The 17,449-nt window shown below is 43.6% G+C and overlaps 1 protein-coding gene across 2 annotated transcripts in view; it reads left to right on the top strand.

Annotated features, from left to right (window-relative positions):
• Nucleotides 1-822: 822 nt before the first annotated feature.
• LOC128202751 (forkhead box protein J3-like) overlaps nt 823-17,449 on the top strand; it is a 32,026-nt gene continuing 15,399 nt past the window's right edge. For both annotated transcript variants that reach the window (XM_052903865.1, XM_052903864.1), the window contains exons 1-5: nt 823-1,169; nt 1,919-1,993; nt 2,408-2,485; nt 3,398-3,490; nt 16,156-16,276. In XM_052903865.1, the coding sequence (XP_052759825.1) occupies nt 825-1,169; nt 1,919-1,993; nt 2,408-2,485; nt 3,398-3,490; nt 16,156-16,276 (712 nt within the window). In that variant the 5' untranslated portion in view covers nt 823-824. The remainder of the gene's footprint in view (nt 1,170-1,918; nt 1,994-2,407; nt 2,486-3,397; nt 3,491-16,155; nt 16,277-17,449) is intronic.

Genomic DNA, 17,449 nt, shown 5'->3' with positions numbered 1-17,449 from the left:
CCGACCAACCGACCGACCGACTGACTGACTAATTGACTGACTGACAGTGACTGACTGACTAACTGACCGACCGACCAACTAACCGACGGACCGACTGACTGACCGACCGACTGACTGACTGAACGACCGACCGACTGATTGGCTATATGACTGAACGACTGACTGAATGAATGAAACTGAATGAATGAATGAATGAATGAATGAATGAATGAATGAATGAATGAATGAATGAATGAATGAATGAATGAACGAAGTACCTTGTAGAGACGTTTGAATCATTGACATATTTTATTATTGCTCTGCTGGAGAGTCGACATAGTTAATGGCCCATGACGTGTACATGTAAATGTACATGCATATAAATTTACGTTTTATATATACCATAAATTCATTCGTGAAATATTGATCGATTGATTATTAATGTTAATGAATATTAATCATTGAATACAAATTTGGTTTTACCCAATTTGAGCATGAATAGATTCAGAAACAAGCAAAAACATGAATTTAATCATGTTCCAGTTCAAATTGTATGTTGAAATTGCGAATGTATATCTAGGACACTTTTCGTTGCTATGTTACTTTGCTGGGGGTCCTAAGTGTTTAGGTATTCATCCGCGTATTAAGTAGTTCTTACTATCTCGATTAAAACTGGAAGTATAGGTTTGTTTAATTAAAGTTCATAATTAAAAAATGACGTTATTTTGAACAAGGATATTTAACAGAATCGTCAAATGTGCCGATTACAGTGTAATTAAGAAGTGCTAATTGGCAAAATACGAGCACCTGACGTCACAGTCATTGGGAATATGTAAACGAACAAAATGGCGGACCTTGAAAGTTCTCTGACAGCAATGGACTGGCTCCCTCGATTAACCGTCGGGGGAGCAATGGCAGGCAGTATTAACAAAGATGGTAGTGTTAATACAAAGACACAGGGTGGGAATATTGCCATGAGAAAGTCTCCACATTCACCTTTGGACACTAATGCGACTCTTGACGAAAACGATGGTGTCACACACAGAGAAGGAAAACCACCATATTCATACGCAAATTTAATAACATTTGCTATTAACAGTTCTAATAAAAAGAAAATGACACTCAGTGAGATTTATCAGTGGATTTGTGATAACTTTCCGTATTATAAAGAGGCGGGCAACGGATGGAAAGTAAGTAACTAAGTGTAGTTCGATTTCAATGTATTTCAATGTATGTCCGAAATACCATACATTTTCTCAGGTAAATCAATCATTGACAGGTGTTTCATTAATTAATATTTGATTAATTTATTGTCAGGATTGATTTATGACTTGTCATGGAATTTGCTAAAATGCAACATCTGCTTTGCTATGAGTACAGTACATGATACAGAATACTAATCTGAAAAAGAAACAACAATCAGGAGAACTCGAAAACTACTATTCACAATGCTTTTTATTTGAGTAGTAGATTATAAATATGGTTTGGTACAACTTGACAATGAATTCCTGTTGGACCAAGTAATAGTCCACTTATCATTAAGAAGACTAAAAATAAATGCTTTCTAAGTCGTAAAGTGGAAAATGCCCAGCGGATCCCTTTACACCTAGTGTGCAAGTCCAAGCTTTTAAATGACTCACCTCATATAACCAAAAATTAACTAACCTAAAAATCTGGTAGTTGCCATCTATACTAAATTGAAATTCAGAGGTTCCAATCTGCTGAATGGATTTTTGGCTGTCAGAGCTTTTGGAAATGATTAAATGTGAACCTGAGACCTCAGGGTGTACACCTTTGTAATTGGTAGAATATAGTTTCTTTCATGATGACTTTGTATCCTTAAAAATTTCTTTGATGAATTAATTTCAAATTAAGAATTGCAGAGATGTAATCATGTTGTGATATAAATTATAATTAATTATTATTATTTTATTTTCAGAATTCCATTAGACACAACTTATCACTGAACAAATGCTTTCTCAAAGTTGCTAGATCAAAAGAGGATCCTGGGAAGGTTTGCATGATTTTCATTTTGACATGTAACCTAACACCTTTGTATTTGCATTTTATTTTATGCATGATCTTGTGAGTATTGCGAGTGAATGGTTGATTAGACACAAAAAGTGGTATTAAACTGATTAATTAAAGTAGTGTATTACTAATGTGAATGTTATTGTCTAAATGACACAAATATTCACTAAATTTTATATCAAAATAAGATTTATTTGTCTTTACCGAAAGTTCACATTTTTGGCCAAATTTCACTTTTGAAGGAGCTCTGCCCGATTTCTCTTGAGCCGGGAGACAGTCTGACTTCAACATGTACCTCTTTTTGATGACAACTACACACATAATAACAAGCATAATCATTATATGAATAATAATAATTGTTTAACTTGACAAATGATGAATTGATTATATCTTTCAGGGTTCATACTGGGCAATAGACAGTAATCCACAAGAGGAACCTTTACCTATCAGACAGGCCAGGAAGAGAAAATTCGAGGTATGATGTTATACAATATGAAGATTAATTGAGAAACTTTTGGAATTCTAATAAACTATTAACATCAATTGTTCCGTTTCATTACGCGATAAAAGTCGTAAATTTTATAATCTTATATCTATATGAATGTAACAAATGTGACAAACATGTTGACTTTATTACATCCTTAACATGTGTTGACTTTCTTACTTCCTTTATTTGTTTAATACAAGGAAATATGTCTCAATTCAGTTTACATGAATATGAAGGAATATATGAGTAAGATAATTTGAATTACTACTAATATCGACTAAGTTTGCCCAAGAAATTCATGTTTTCTTGACATGATTTGCCAGTCACATAAGCGGTTTGATATATCTTGCTGTGGTCCATTTTTTAGGGCCTCTCGTAAAGGACAACATTTACAGGTTTTTTTACCTCGATTTGCGAGACTGCCTTCAAGCATATCATGTGATGATAATCAAAATCATAAAAATAAAATGAATACACTGGATTGTTGTAACTACCAGTAATGCATGTGTAATGTTGTATATGCATTATTTATATAATACAAGTTTTTATGTGCATATAATAATACAGTACCATCTAGAAACAAGCACTGGCCATTCAATATCCTACGGAGTGATCTCCCTTAAAGAGTAGAGACGATCTACAAAATCATAGCTAGATGTCAGTTATATATAGTTGAAATCACACTGTTTTTGTGTAGGTGTTGTCTGACTATATATATATGTATTTAAATTGGAGCTACTATTTTGTAGATGTTCTCTTTTATTCAAGGGAGATAACTCTGTAGAAGATTGAAAGGACACCAGTACTTGTATCAAGAGGGTACCGAGGCAAAAAACACATCACTTCAGACATAATTCTACATTACTATTTAAATATTGCATTAAGATTCCCTTATTTCAGATGTCAAGCCCATACAGTCCTGAGTCTGGTCACAGCAACTCCAGTATGGGTTCTCCGTCCCCAGCCCCTAATAGCCAGGCCCCGATCTCACAGGTAAAATAATAATCTTATAACGGTAATTTTCTGCTGCTGCGAACCTACAACATACATTATTTATAACTCTTTTGACTCTAGGACATGAAATTGCACTGGAAATTAATGGTGGGGCTTGCTTTAATTTTGTAAATGCTTGAATTGTGTTTGCATGATAGAGGAAATTGAGGTTTATCTTATAAAGATCATTAGCTTCCCCAGTCATCCAATATCCATTGGAATAGCGGGGCAAATGTTTGACTTGCTTGTGGAGTATTTACTGTCAATAGAGAGCCCAGAAGTTGCAAAACACTTCTTGTTCTGTTGTTGGGATACGTGTGTGCTACTATTTGAGCGAAGTATGTGTATTCTGTGTATGTGTTACAATGACATGTACGATAGCACTTGATTCATTCAATTATCAGCAAGTTTTCAAGTATAAGCTTTAAGTTGAGTTTTGCTAACAATATCAAAACTCAATTTCAACTTTTAAGTGGTAAAGCTTAATGTACAAGTTCACTTACACATAGTGTTCAGGGCTTTTTCTATAGTACCCACGGGTCCGACTATCGGACCCATTCCCAAAGCAAAATATAAGATATTTTTCCCAATCCAAAAAAAAAATCCCAATCCAAAAAAAAAAATATATATTTTTTTTTTTTAGAAATTATTTTTTTCTGTACTGGTTCATTTTCAAAATCCTAATAAATTATGTCGTGTGAATTTTTTTTGGTAATTGAACTCAGAAATCATTGATTTTCATCACATTCAGAGATCGGAAATATGAAATATTATCTGTCATGATTTATTGCAATAGATATTTACACCCCAAGGATTGATATTTCAGCCATTGCGGGTCTTTTAAAGGGTAAAAAACTAATATTAAATCATTACCTATTTCGCAGGAGACTAGACAGCTTTTTTCTTTTAACTGTAGAATTTCCCAATTTTGGCATTTTCACGACGCAAAATTTCCCAAAATGTCTAGGGTCTTTTTCCCAAAATGGGCAGAAAAAGCCCTGGTGTTTTATAGTAGTAAGTGTTGTTTAGAAACTTAAATATCTTGGTTCTTATTGGGCTTTCATAATCTTGCTAGTTTCAACTTAAAAATACATGTTTGTAAATGCATTCTGTAACAATAATAGGGTAAAGGGTTGTCTAGTCGTATAGGTGTCCACCTCTAACTCAAGAGGTTGTGGATGCGATCCCTAGAGGGTAACAGTAGTCTACCGGTATAGGCGTCCACCTCTTACTCAAGGGGTAGTGGATGCGATCCCTAGAGGGTAACAGTAGTCTACCGGTATAGGCGTCCACCTCTTACTCAAGGGGTTGTGGATGCGATCCCTAGAGGGTAACAGTAGTCTACCGGTATAGGCGTCCACCTCTTACTCAAGGGGTTGTGGATGCGATCCCTAGAGGGTAACAGTAGTCTACCGGTATAGGCGTCCACCTCTAACTCAAGGGGTTGTGGATGCGATCCCTAGAGGGTAACAGTAGTCTACCGGTATAGGCGTCCACCTCTCACTCAAGGGGGTGTGGATGCGATCCCTAGAGGGTAACAGTAGTCTACCGGTATAGGCGTCCACGTCTAACTCAAGGGGTTGTGGATTCGATCCCTAGAGGGTAACAGTAGTCTACCGGTATAGGCGTCCACCTCTCACTCAAGGGGTTGTGGATGCGATCCCTAGAGGGTAACAGTAGTCTACCGGTATAGGCGTCCACCTCTTACTCAAGAGGTTGTGGATGCGATCCCTAGAGGGTAACAGTAGTCTACCGGTATAGGCGTCCACCTCTAACTCAAGAGGTTGTGGATGCGATCCCTAGAGGGTAACAGTAGTCTACCGGTATAGGCGTCCACCTCTTACTCAAGAGGTTGTGGATGCGATCCCTAGAGGGTAACAGTAGTCTACCGGTATAGGTGTCCACCTCTAACTCAAGAGGTTGTGGATGCGATCCCTAGAGGGTAACAGTAGTCTACCGGTATAGGCGTCCACCTCTCACTCAAGAGGTTGTGGATGCGAACCCTAGAGGGTAACAGTAGTCTACCGGTATAGGCGTCCACCTCTCACTCAAGAGGTTGTGGATGCGATCCCTAGAGGGTAACAGTAGTCTACCGGTATAGGCGTCCACCTCTAACTCAAGGGGTTGTGGATGCGATCCCTAGAGGGTAACAGTAGTCTACCGGTATAGGCGTCCACCTCTAACTCAAGGGGGTGTGGATGCGATCCCTAGAGGGTAACAGTAGTCTACCGGTATAGGCATCCACCTCTAACTCAAGGGGTTGTGGATGCGATCCCTAGAGGGTAACATAGTCTACCGGTATAGGCGTCCACCTCTTACTCAAGGGGTTGTGGATGCGATCCCTAGAGGGTAACAGTAGTCTACCGGTATAGGCGTCCACCTCTAACTCAAGGGGTTGTGGATGCGATCCCTAGAGGGTTACAGTAGTCTACCGGTATAGGCGTCCACCTCTTACTCAAGGGGGTGTGGATGCGATCCCTAGAGGGTTACAGTAGTCTACCGGTATAGGCGTCCACCTCTCACTCAAGGGGTTGTGGATGTGATCCCTAGAGGGTTACAGTAGTCTACCGGTATAGGCATCCACGTCTAACTCAAGGGGTTGTGGATGTGATCCCTAGAGGGTAACATAGTCTACCGGTATAGGCGTCCACCTCTAACTCAAGGGGTTGTGGATGCGATCCCTAGAGGGTAACAGTAGTCTACCGGTATAGGCGTCCACCTCTTACTCAAGGGGGTGTGGATGCGATCCCTAGAGGGTAACAGTAGTCTACCGGTATAGGCGTCCACCTCTAACTCAAGGGGTTGTGGATGCGATCCCTAGAGGGTAACAGTAGTCTACCGGTATAGGCGTCCACCTCTCACTCAAGAGGTTGTGGATGCGATCCCTAGAGGGTAACAGTAGTCTACCGGTATAGGCGTCCACCTCTCACTCAAGGGGTTGTGGATGCGATCCCTAGAGGGTAACAGTAGTCTACCGGTATAGGCGTCCACCTCTCACTCAAGGGGGTGTGGATGCGATCCCTAGAGGGTAACAGTAGTCTACCAGTATAGGCGTCCACCTCTTACTCAAGGGGTAGTGGATGCGATCCCTAGAGGGTAACAGTAGTCTACCGGTATAGGCGTCCACCTCTCACTCAACGGGTTGTGGATGCGATCCCTAGAGGGTAACAGTAGTCTACCGGTATAGGCGTCCACCTCTTACTCAAGGGGTTGTGGATGCGATCCCTAGAGGGTAACAGTAGTCTACCGGTATAGGCGTCCACCTCTAACTCAAGAGGTTGTGGATGCGATCCCTAGAGGGTAACAGTAGTCTACCGGTATAGGCGTCCACCTCTTACTCAAGGGGTTGTGGATGCGATCCCTAGAGGGTAACAGTAGTCTACCGGTATAGGCGTCCACCTCTCACTCAAGAGGTTGTGGATGCGATCCCTAGAGGGTAACAGTTGTCTACCGGTATAGGCGTCCACCTCTTACTCAAGGGGTTGTGGATGCGATCCCTAGAGGGTAACAGTAGTCTACCGGTATAGGCGTCCACCTCTCACTCAAGAGGTTGTGGATGCGATCCCTAGGGGGTAACAGTAGTCTACCGGTATAGGCGTCCACCTCTTACTCAAGAGGTTGTGGATGCGATCCCTAGAGGGTAACAGTAATCTACCGGTATAGGCGTCCACCTCTCACTCAAGAGGTTGTGGATGCGATCCCTAGAGGGTAACAGTAGTCTACCGGTATAGGCGTCCACCTCTCACTCAAGAGGTTGTGGATGCGATCCCTAGAGGGTAACAGTAGTCTACCGGTATAGGCGTCCACCTCTCACTCAAGAGGTTGTGGATGCGATCCCTAGAGGGTAACAGTAGTCTACCGGTATAGGCGTCCACCTCTAACTCAAGGGGTTGTGGATGCGATCCCTAGAGGGTAACAGTAGTCTACCGGTATAGGCGTCCACCTCTAACTCAAGAGGTTGTGGATGCGATCCCTAGAGGGTAACAGTAGTCTACCGGTATAGGCGTCCACCTCTCACTCAAGAGGTTGTGGATGCGATCCCTAGAGGGTAACAGTAGTCTACCGGTATAGGCGTCCACCTCTCACTGAAGGGGTTGTGGATGCGATCCCTAGAGGGTAACAGTAGTCTACCGGTATAGGCGTCCACCTCTAACTCAAGGGGTTGTGGATGCGATCCCTAGAGGGTAACAGTAGTCTACCGGTATAGGCGTCCACCTCTCACTCAAGAGGTTGTGGATGCGATCCCTAGAGGGTAACAGTAGTCTACCGGTATAGGCGTCCACCTCTCACTCAAGAGGTTGTGGATGCGATCCCTAGAGGGTAACAGTAGTCTACCGGTATAGGCGTCCACCTCTTACTCAAGAGGTTGTGGATGCGATCCCTAGAGGGTAACAGTAGTCTACCGGTATAGGCGTCCACCTCTCACTCAAGAGGTTGTGGATGCGATCCCTAGAGGGTAACAGTAGTCTACCGGTATAGGCGTCCACCTCTCACTCAAGAGGTTGTGGATGCGATCCCTAGAGGGTAACAGTAGTCTACCGGTATAGGCGTCCACCTCTCACTCAAGAGGTTGTGGATGCGATCCCTAGAGGGTAACAGTAGTCTACCGGTATAGGTGTCCACCTCTAACTCAAGGGGTTGTGGATGCGATCCCTAGAGGGTAACAGTAGTCTACCGGTATAGGCGTCCACCTCTTACTCAAGGGGTTGTGGATGCGATCCCTAGAGGGTAACAGTAGTCTACCGGTATAGGCGTCCACCTCTTACTCAAGGGGTTGTGGATGCGATCCCTAGAGGGTAACAGTAGTCTACCGGTATAGGCGTCCACCTCTAACTCAAGAGGTTGTGGATGCGATCCCTAGAGGGTAACAGTAGTCTACCGGTATAGGCGTCCACCTCTTACTGAAGGGGTTGTGGATGCGATCCATAGAGGGTAACAGTAGTCTACCGGTATAGGCGTCCACCTCTTACTCAAGGGGTGGTGGATGCGATCCCTAGAGGGTAACAGTAGTCTACCGGTATAGGCGTCCACCTCTTACTCAAGGGGTTGTGAATGCGATCCCTAGAGGGTAACAGTAGTCTACCGGTATAGGCGTCCACCTCTTACTCAAGGGGTTGTGGATGCGATCCCTAGAGGGTAACAGTAGTCTACCGGTATAGGCGTCCACCTCTCACTCAAGGGGTTGTGGATGCGATCCCTAGAGGGTAACAGTAGTCTACCGGTATAGGCGTCCACCTCTTACTCAAGCGGTTGTGGATGCGATCCCTAGAGGGTAACAGTAGTCTACCGGTATAGGCGTCCACCTCTAACTCAAGGGGTTGTGGATGCGATCCCTAGAGGGTAACAGTAGTCTACCGGTATAGGCGTCCACCTCTTACTCAAGAGGTTGTGGATGCGATCCCTAGAGGGTAACAGTAGTCTACCGGTATAGGCGTCCACCTCTTACTCAAGGGGTTGTGGATGCGATCCCTAGAGGGTAACAGTAGTCTACCGGTATAGGCGTCCACCTCTTACTCAAGAGGTTGTGGATGCGATCCCTAGAGGGTAACAGTAGTCTACCGGTATAGGCGTCCACCTCTTACTCAAGCGGTTGTGGATGCGATCCCTAGAGGGTAACAGTAGTCTACCGGTATAGGTGTCCACCTCTTACTCAAGAGGTTGTGGATGCGATCCCTAGAGGGTAACAGTAGTCTACTGGTATAGGCGTCCACCTCTTACTCAAGCGGTTGTGGATGCGATCCCTAGAGGGTAACAGTAGTCTACCGGTATAGGCGTCCACCTCTTACTCAAGGGGGTGTGGATGCGATCCCTAGAGGGTAACAGTAGTCTACCGGTATAGGCGTCCACCTCTTACTCAAGGGGTTGTGGATGCGATCCCTAGAGGGTAACAGTAGTCTACCGGTATAGGCGTCCACCTCTTACTCAAGCGGTTGTGGATGCGATCCCTAGAGGGTAACAGTAGTCTACCGGTATAGGCGTCCACCTCTTACTCAAGAGGTTGTGGATGCGATCCCTAGAGGGTAACAGTAGTCTACCGGTATAGGCGTCCACCTCTTACTCAAGAGGTTGTGGATGCGATCCCTAGAGGGTAACAGTAGTCTACCGGTATAGGCGTCCACCTCTTACTCAAGGGGTTGTGGATGCGATCCCTAGAGGGTAACAGTAATCTACTGGTATAGGCGTCCACCTCTTACTCAAGGGGTTGTGGATGCGATCCCTAGAGGGTAACAGTAGTCTACCGGTATAGGCGTCCACCTCTTACTCAAGGGGTTGTGGATGCGATCCCTAGAGGGTAACAGTAGTCTACCGGTATAGGCGTCCACCTCTTACTCAAGAGGTTGTGGATGCGATCCCTAGAGGGTAACAGTAGTCTACCGGTATAGGCGTCCACCTCTCACTCAAGGGGTTGTGGATGCGATCCCTAGAGGGTAACAGTAGTCTACCGGTATAGGCGTCCACCTCTAACTCAAGGGGGTGTGGATGCGATCCCTAGAGGGTAACAGTAGTCTACCGGTATAGGCGTCCACCTCTAACTCAAGGGGTTGTGGATGCGATCCCTAGAGGGTAACAGTAGTCTACCGGTATAGGCGTCCACCTCTAACTCAAGAGGTTGTGGATGCGATCCCTAGAGGGTAACAGTTGTCTACCGGTATAGGCGTCCACCTCTTACTCAAGGGGGTGTGGATGCGATCCCTAGAGGGTAACAGTAGTCTACCGGTATAGGCGTCCACCTCTCACTCAAGGGGTTGTGGATGCGATCCCTAGAGGGTAACAGTAGTCTACCGGTATAGGCGTCCACCTCTAACTCAAGGGGTTGTGGATGCGATCCCTAGAGGGTAACAGTAGTCTACCGGTATAGGCGTCCACCTCTTACTCAAGGGGTTGTGGATGCGATCCCTAGAGGGTAACAGTAATCTACCGGTATAGGCGTCCACCTCTAACTCAAGAGGTTGTGGATGCGATCCCTAGAGGGTAACAGTTGTCTACCGGTATAGGCGTCCACCTCTTACTCAAGGGGTTGTGGATGCGATCCCTAGAGGGTAACAGTAGTCTACCGGTATAGGCGTCCACCTCTAACTCAAGGGGTTGTGGATGCGATCCCTAGAGGGTAACAGTAGTCTACCGGTATAGGCGTCCACCTCTAACTCAAGGGGTTGTGGATGCGATCCCTAGAGGGTAACAGTAGTCTACCGGTATAGGCGTCCACCTCTCACTCAAGGGGTTGTGGATGCGATCCCTAGAGGGTAACAGTAGTCTACCGGTATAGGCGTCCACCTCTAACTCAAGAGGTTGTGGATGCGATCCCTAGAGGGTAACAGTAGTCTACCGGTATAGGCGTCCACCTCTTACTCAAGGGGTTGTGGATGCGATCCCTAGAGGGTAACAGTAGTCTACCGGTATAGGCGTCCACCTCTTACTCAAGGGGTTGTGGATGCGATCCCTAGAGGGTAACAGTAGTCTACCGGTATAGGCGTCCACCTCTAACTCAAGGGGTTGTGGATGCGATCCCTAGAGGGTAACAGTAGTCTACCGGTATAGGCGTCCACCTCTAACTCAAGGGGTTGTGGATGCGATCCCTAGGGGGTAACAGTAGTCTACCGGTATAGGCGTCCACCTCTAACTCAAGGGGTTGTGGATGCGATCCCTAGAGGGTAACAGTAGTCTACCGGTATAGGCGTCCACCTCTAACTCAAGGGGTTGTGGATGCGATCCCTAGAGGGTAACAGTAGTCTACCGGTATAGGCGTCCACCTCTAACTCAATGGGTTGTGGATGCGATCCCTAGAGGGTAACAGTAGTCTACCGGTATAGGCGTCCACCTCTTACTCAAGGGGTTGTGGATGCGATCCCTAGAGGGTAACAGTAGTCTACCGGTATAGGTGTCCACCTCTAACTCAAGGGGTTGTGGATGCGATCCCTAGAGGGTAACAGTAGTCTACCGGTATAGGCGTCCACCTCTAACTCAATGGGTTGTGGATGCGATCCCTAGAGGGTAACAGTAGTCTACCGGTATAGGCGTCCACCTCTAACTCAAGGGGTTGTGGATGCGATCCCTAGAGGGTAACAGTAGTCTACCGGTATAGGCGTCCACCTCTAACTCAAGGGGTTGTGGATGCGATCCCTAGAGGGTAACAGTAGTCTACCGGTATAGGCGTCCACCTCTAACTCAAGGGGTTGTGGATGCGATCCCTAGAGGGTAACAGTAGTCTACCGGTATAGGCGTCCACCTCTCACTCAAGGGGTTGTGGATGCGATCCCTAGAGGGTAACAGTAGTCTACCGGTATAGGCGTCCACCTCTAACTCAAGGGGTTGTGGATGCGATCCCTAGAGGGTAACAGTAGTCTACCGGTATAGGCGTCCACCTCTTACTCAAGGGGTTGTGGATGCGATCCCTAGAGGGTAACAGTAGTCTACCGGTATAGGCGTCCACCTCTAACTCAAGGGGTTGTGGATGCGATCCCTAGAGGGTAACAGTAGTCTACCGGTATAGGCGTCCACCTCTAACTCAAGGGGTTGTGGATGCGATCCCTAGAGGGTAACAGTAGTCTACCGGTATAGGCGTCCACCTCTTACTCAAGGGGTTGTGGATGCGATCCCTAGAGGGTAACAGTAGTCTACCGGTATAGGCGTCCACCTCTTACTCAAGGGGTTGTGGATGCGATCCCTAGAGGGTAACAGTAGTCTACCGGTATAGGCGTCCACCTCTAACTCAAGGGGTTGTGGATGCGATCCCTAGAGGGTAACAGTAGTCTACCGGTATAGGCGTCCACCTCTCACTCAAGGGGTTGTGGATGCGATCCCTAGAGGGTAACAGTAGTCTACCGGTATAGGCGTCCACCTCTAACTCAAGGGGTTGTGGATGCGATCCCTAGAGGGTAACAGTAGTCTACCGGTATAGGCGTCCACCTCTAACTCAAGGGGTTGTGGATGCGATCCCTAGAGGGTAACAGTAATCTACCGGTATAGGCGTCCACCTCTAACTCAAGAGGTTGTGGATGCGATCCCTAGAGGGTAACAGTAGTCTACCGGTATAGGCGTTCACCTCTCACTCAAGGGGTTGTGGATGCGATCCCTAGAGGGTAACAGTAGTCTACCGGTATAGGCGTTCACCTCTCACTCAAGGGGTTGTGGATGCGATCCCTAGAGGGTAACAGTAGTCTACCGGTATAGGCGTCCACCTCTTACTCAAGGGGTTGTGGATGCGATCCCTAGAGGGTTACAGTAGTCTACCGGTATAGGCGTCCACCTCTTACTCAAGGGGTTGTGGATGCGATCCCTAGAGGGTAACAGTAGTCTACCGGTATAGGCGTCCACCTCTTACTGAAGGGGTTGTGGATGCGATCCCTAGAGGGTAACAGTAGTCTACCGGTATAGGTGTCCACCTCTAACTCAAGGGGTTGTGGATGCGATCCCTAGAGGGTAACAGTAGTCTACCGGTATAGGCGTCCACCTCTTACTCAAGGGGTTGTGGATGCGATCCCTAGAGGGTAACAGTAGTCTACCGGTATAGGCGTCCACCTCTCACTGAAGGGGTTGTGGATGCGATCCCTAGAGGGTAACAGTAGTCTACCGGTATAGACGTCCACCTCTTACTCAAGGGGTTGTGGATGCGATCCCTAGAGGGTAACAGTAGTCTACCGGTATAGGCGTCCACCTCTCACTCAAGAGGTTGTGGATGCGATCCCTAGAGGGTAACAGTAGTCTACCGGTATAGGTGTCCACCTCTTACTCAAGGGGTTGTGGATGCGATCCCTAGAGGGTAACAGTAGTCTACCGGTATAGGCGTCCACCTCTTACTGAAGGGGTTGTGGATGCGATCCCTAGAGGGTAACAGTAGTCTACCGGTATAGGTGTCCACCTCTAACTCAAGGGGTTGTGGATGCGATCCCTAGAGGGTAACAGTAGTCTACCGGTATAGGCGTCCACCTCTTACTGAAGGGGTTGTGGATGCGATCCCTAGAGGGTAACAGTAGTCTACCGGTATAGGTGTCCACCTCTAACTCAAGGGGTTGTGGATGCGATCCCTAGAGGGTAACAGTAGTCTACCGGTATAGGCGTCCACCTCTTACTGAAGGGGTTGTGGATGCGATCCCTAGAGGGTAACAGTAGTCTACCGGTATAGACGTCCACCTCTCACTCAAGGGGTTGTGGATGCGATCCCTAGAGGGTAACAGTAGTCTACCGGTATAGGCGTCCACCTCTTACTGAAGGGGTTGTGGATGCGATCCCTAGAGGGTAACAGTAGTCTACCGGTATAGGCGTCCACCTCTCACTCAAGGGGTTGTGGATGCGATCCCTAGAGGGTAACAGTAGTCTACCGGTATAGGCGTCCACCTCTCACTCAAGGGGTTGTGGATGCGATCCCTACCAGGGTAAGGAGTGGTCTAGTGGTATAGGTCTCCACCTCTCACTCAAAAGGTTGTGGATGCGATTCCCACGGGGGTGAAAGTAGCCTAGTGGTAAAGGTGACCACTCCTCACTTGATGGATTCGATCCTCACAATACCATGGGAACTTAATCATAGCTTCTCAAAAGTGGAAATCCATACTCGTTTCTACTCAGACAAAAGATCCAAAAGTGATTCATATCTGATAAAAGAAATTAATATACACTAACTAGATGTGTAACAACACCAAACCATGGATTATGTATTACTCTGAAAGAAATAGTATTGTAAAGCCTTTAGCGGAATATGACTGACAGCAAATCTTGTGGAATTTCTAGATAAAGACAGTATATCCATTTTGATTGATTAAATTGAAGGTTGTCCTAGAAATTAACCTTGCCGCTTGGTTGACTATAGTTCTTATTATAGGAAAAACAGGCCTTGTAAGTCATATCCTGCCTAGAGGGTTTACAACACAATGCCTTCCAGTGCTACATGATGTCCATATTGGCATTTCTAGACATCCTCTTAATCAATTATTTACGGCAGGGTGGTTTCAGATATTGGATATTTCCAAGGCCGGGATATGAGCAATCTATATTGGGACAGGCAATGGGTGTTCCATTTTCTTGTTAGGTGTTGATAAAATTTTCATTTCATCTGAAGTTCCCATACATTTGTAATTGTTTTTAAGAGGTATCGATAATCGTGTTTAGAATGGAAAAAACCCTGTAGGGCTCTCTTTTTTTCATTCATATTACTATAATTTATCATCGTAGATAAAGTAGCTGTCTCACGTATTGGCACCGAAAAAAGTTTTTTCTGTAACAAATCTCAGGACAATTATCTAATAGAATGTGTTACGCTTTGATGTCATAATTGTAAAAAAAGTACCAAAATGTAAAAAAAAAAAATGTGTCGAAGATCAGGTTCGAACCCTTGTCGCCAAAATTGAAGTCCAGCGTCGTACTGACTGACCTACGAAGGCTTACTCTAATCGGGTGACATAATTAAGCTATACACCTACCTGGGTAATATTACGTGATAACACTGACTAACCAATCACGTATAAGGAATGAATTCTACCTGGTAGACATACCGTACCCAGTAATCTTTTTTAATGGAAAAATACAAAATAACTGCTAAACTATGTGGTACTTCAGTTAGTAAGTTTCAATGCATTGTACACATCGATGCCAAGTTTATCTTAGTTTTCGACAATTTTCTTTTTTTTCGCTATTTTATCATACGTGAGACAGCTCCTAAAGGGGCATGATATTATTGATGCCCATCTTTTTTTTTTATTTTAATGCATTATTATGCTTAACTCATTTGACATTAAATGTCTGGGCAGTTTTTTCATTGGGAAATTTGTGGCCACATAGCTATTATTATTAAAATCGTTTTTATAAAGACTAATATTTTTGATCTGTACACAAATCATACGCTTTTCTTTTGTTTTGTTAACTAAAGTCAAACTTGTTATAAATCATAATGCATTATGATTTATAACAAGTTTGACTTTAGTGATCAAAAAAAAGGAAAGCGTATAATTCCTGTACAGATAAAAAATATTTTGTGCCCTTCAGTGATATCTTGATTATAACATACTTGACTACGAGTGTATGAACTGCTTCAAGCAGAAATGGGTCAAATATTTGATAGACTTAACCAAACAGATAAGGGTGTTAATAGATTTGTTTATAAAAACTCCTGGATCAAGGATGGCATATGTGGGTCATTTTCTTGTATACCTTTATGTATCAAGCAAATGGCAAGGTTGTGTTCTTATGACACTCTGATCAGTGAATTTTTTTGGTGCAATTTACTGCCTTCTAAAGGCTGTTTCCCCTTGTGACAAACTTTTCTCCATTTTCCTCAAAATTTCATATATTTTTTCCCAATTTGATAAATGCAGATTACGTTAACAAATGAAATTCCAATGAATTTCTTAAAATATAAACAAAAATTACTCTTTTTCACAGCATATTTTCTCTTTTCACAGCATAATGTATGCCAAAAAAGTTAAAACATGTATATTTGCCATTATATCAGCTATTTTGGCCTGGTTTTGTATTTTTCCCAAAGTTGACTTCTTTTTTCAATTTGCAAGGCACAGGCGGTGAAAATAATTCCAAAAAAAATCACTGCTGACAAACAACCTATATTTTTTACATTGCTCACTTTTTTTTCTTAGGCCTAAATACATGTATGAAATTAAAATGTATTTGTATGTAATATAACTGCATGTTAACAATATTATTCCATGTTTTTTCAGGCACCAAGCCAAACCCTGGGCCAAATATCACAAGGTTCGTTTATCGAAAACAATTCTCACTTAGAAACGGACCTTGGCGCTTCGTTTAGAAGTCTCTATAAAATGCTGGACACGCCAGCAGGTAAGGTCACACACAACTAATTCTGTGTTTCCATCCTCATTCCAACATTAATATCTTGGATGCATTTGGTAAAATGTTTTGGGGGACGTGTTACATTCCTGTGAAGAAAGTTGGAGTGTGCAATAAAAAATTTTTGTAATGTATTAGATGTAATAAAAAATAATAATTATTTTTTACTCTGCTAAATAATATTTTTAAAGTATAATTATTTCTTTATTATGTTACTGAATACAAAATGACATGTACAATGTGTTTATGATTAGGTTAGTGATTTTAATGTTAGGATACAGATTTCAATTTGTGTCAGCTCAAAACTAAATGTATGCACAGCGGTAAATGGAAAAACACTTCATTTGGTTTTCATTTTAGACCCAAAACTACCCAAAACTATCCAAAAATAGAAATTGGTAATTAGTTGGAGGTTGAAAGAGGGGGGGGGGGGGGCAGAATGTGATAGAATGTTTCACCTTATGCATCCTGAACTAAATCATTAATTTTAAAATATCAATCATCTTTTGGTTTCATTTTCAAACCTGCTGGAAATTGATTGAATTTCCCATCATTCATTCATCATTTTCATCATCATTAATGCAATATTTATCATTTTTAATCAGACTGGTGACCCATAATTGTAAAGAAAAATATTAATCTGAGTGTGGAACATGGAATGTTTGTAATGACCTTACTATATTAGATTTATAGACTGTTTTTGCATGAAGTACTGCATGTTTGTATGATTTCCTTTCCCCAAAATTTAATATCATAATTATAGTTTCATTATTCCAGTTACAGTAAATTGTAGCTGGAATCCATAATTACAATTTCTGTTAAGGTAATCCATAATTAAAGTACTCAGCAAACTATTATTACAGTCGTCTATTACTGTAATCCATGATTGCAAAAGGTCTGTAACCGTTATCCATAATTACAGTGGTCGGTTACAGTTATTCATTATTACAGTGGTCCATTTCAGTTATCCATAATTACAGTGGTCCATAAGAGTTATCCATTATTACAGTGGTCCATTACAGTTATCCACAATATAGTGGTCCCTTACTATAATCCTTCATTACAGTGGTCCGTTTCAGTAATCCATAATAACAGTGGTCCATTACAGTTATCCATAGTTAAAGTGGTCCATTACAGTTATCCATAGTTACAGTGGTCCATTAT

Source organism: Mya arenaria, chromosome 9 (assembly GCF_026914265.1).
Source record: "Mya arenaria isolate MELC-2E11 chromosome 9, ASM2691426v1".
Lineage (NCBI taxonomy): Eukaryota > Metazoa > Mollusca > Bivalvia > Myida > Myidae > Mya > Mya arenaria.
Note: the sequence above shows the minus strand (reverse complement) of the source record. Positions and strands in the feature narration are given on the sequence as shown.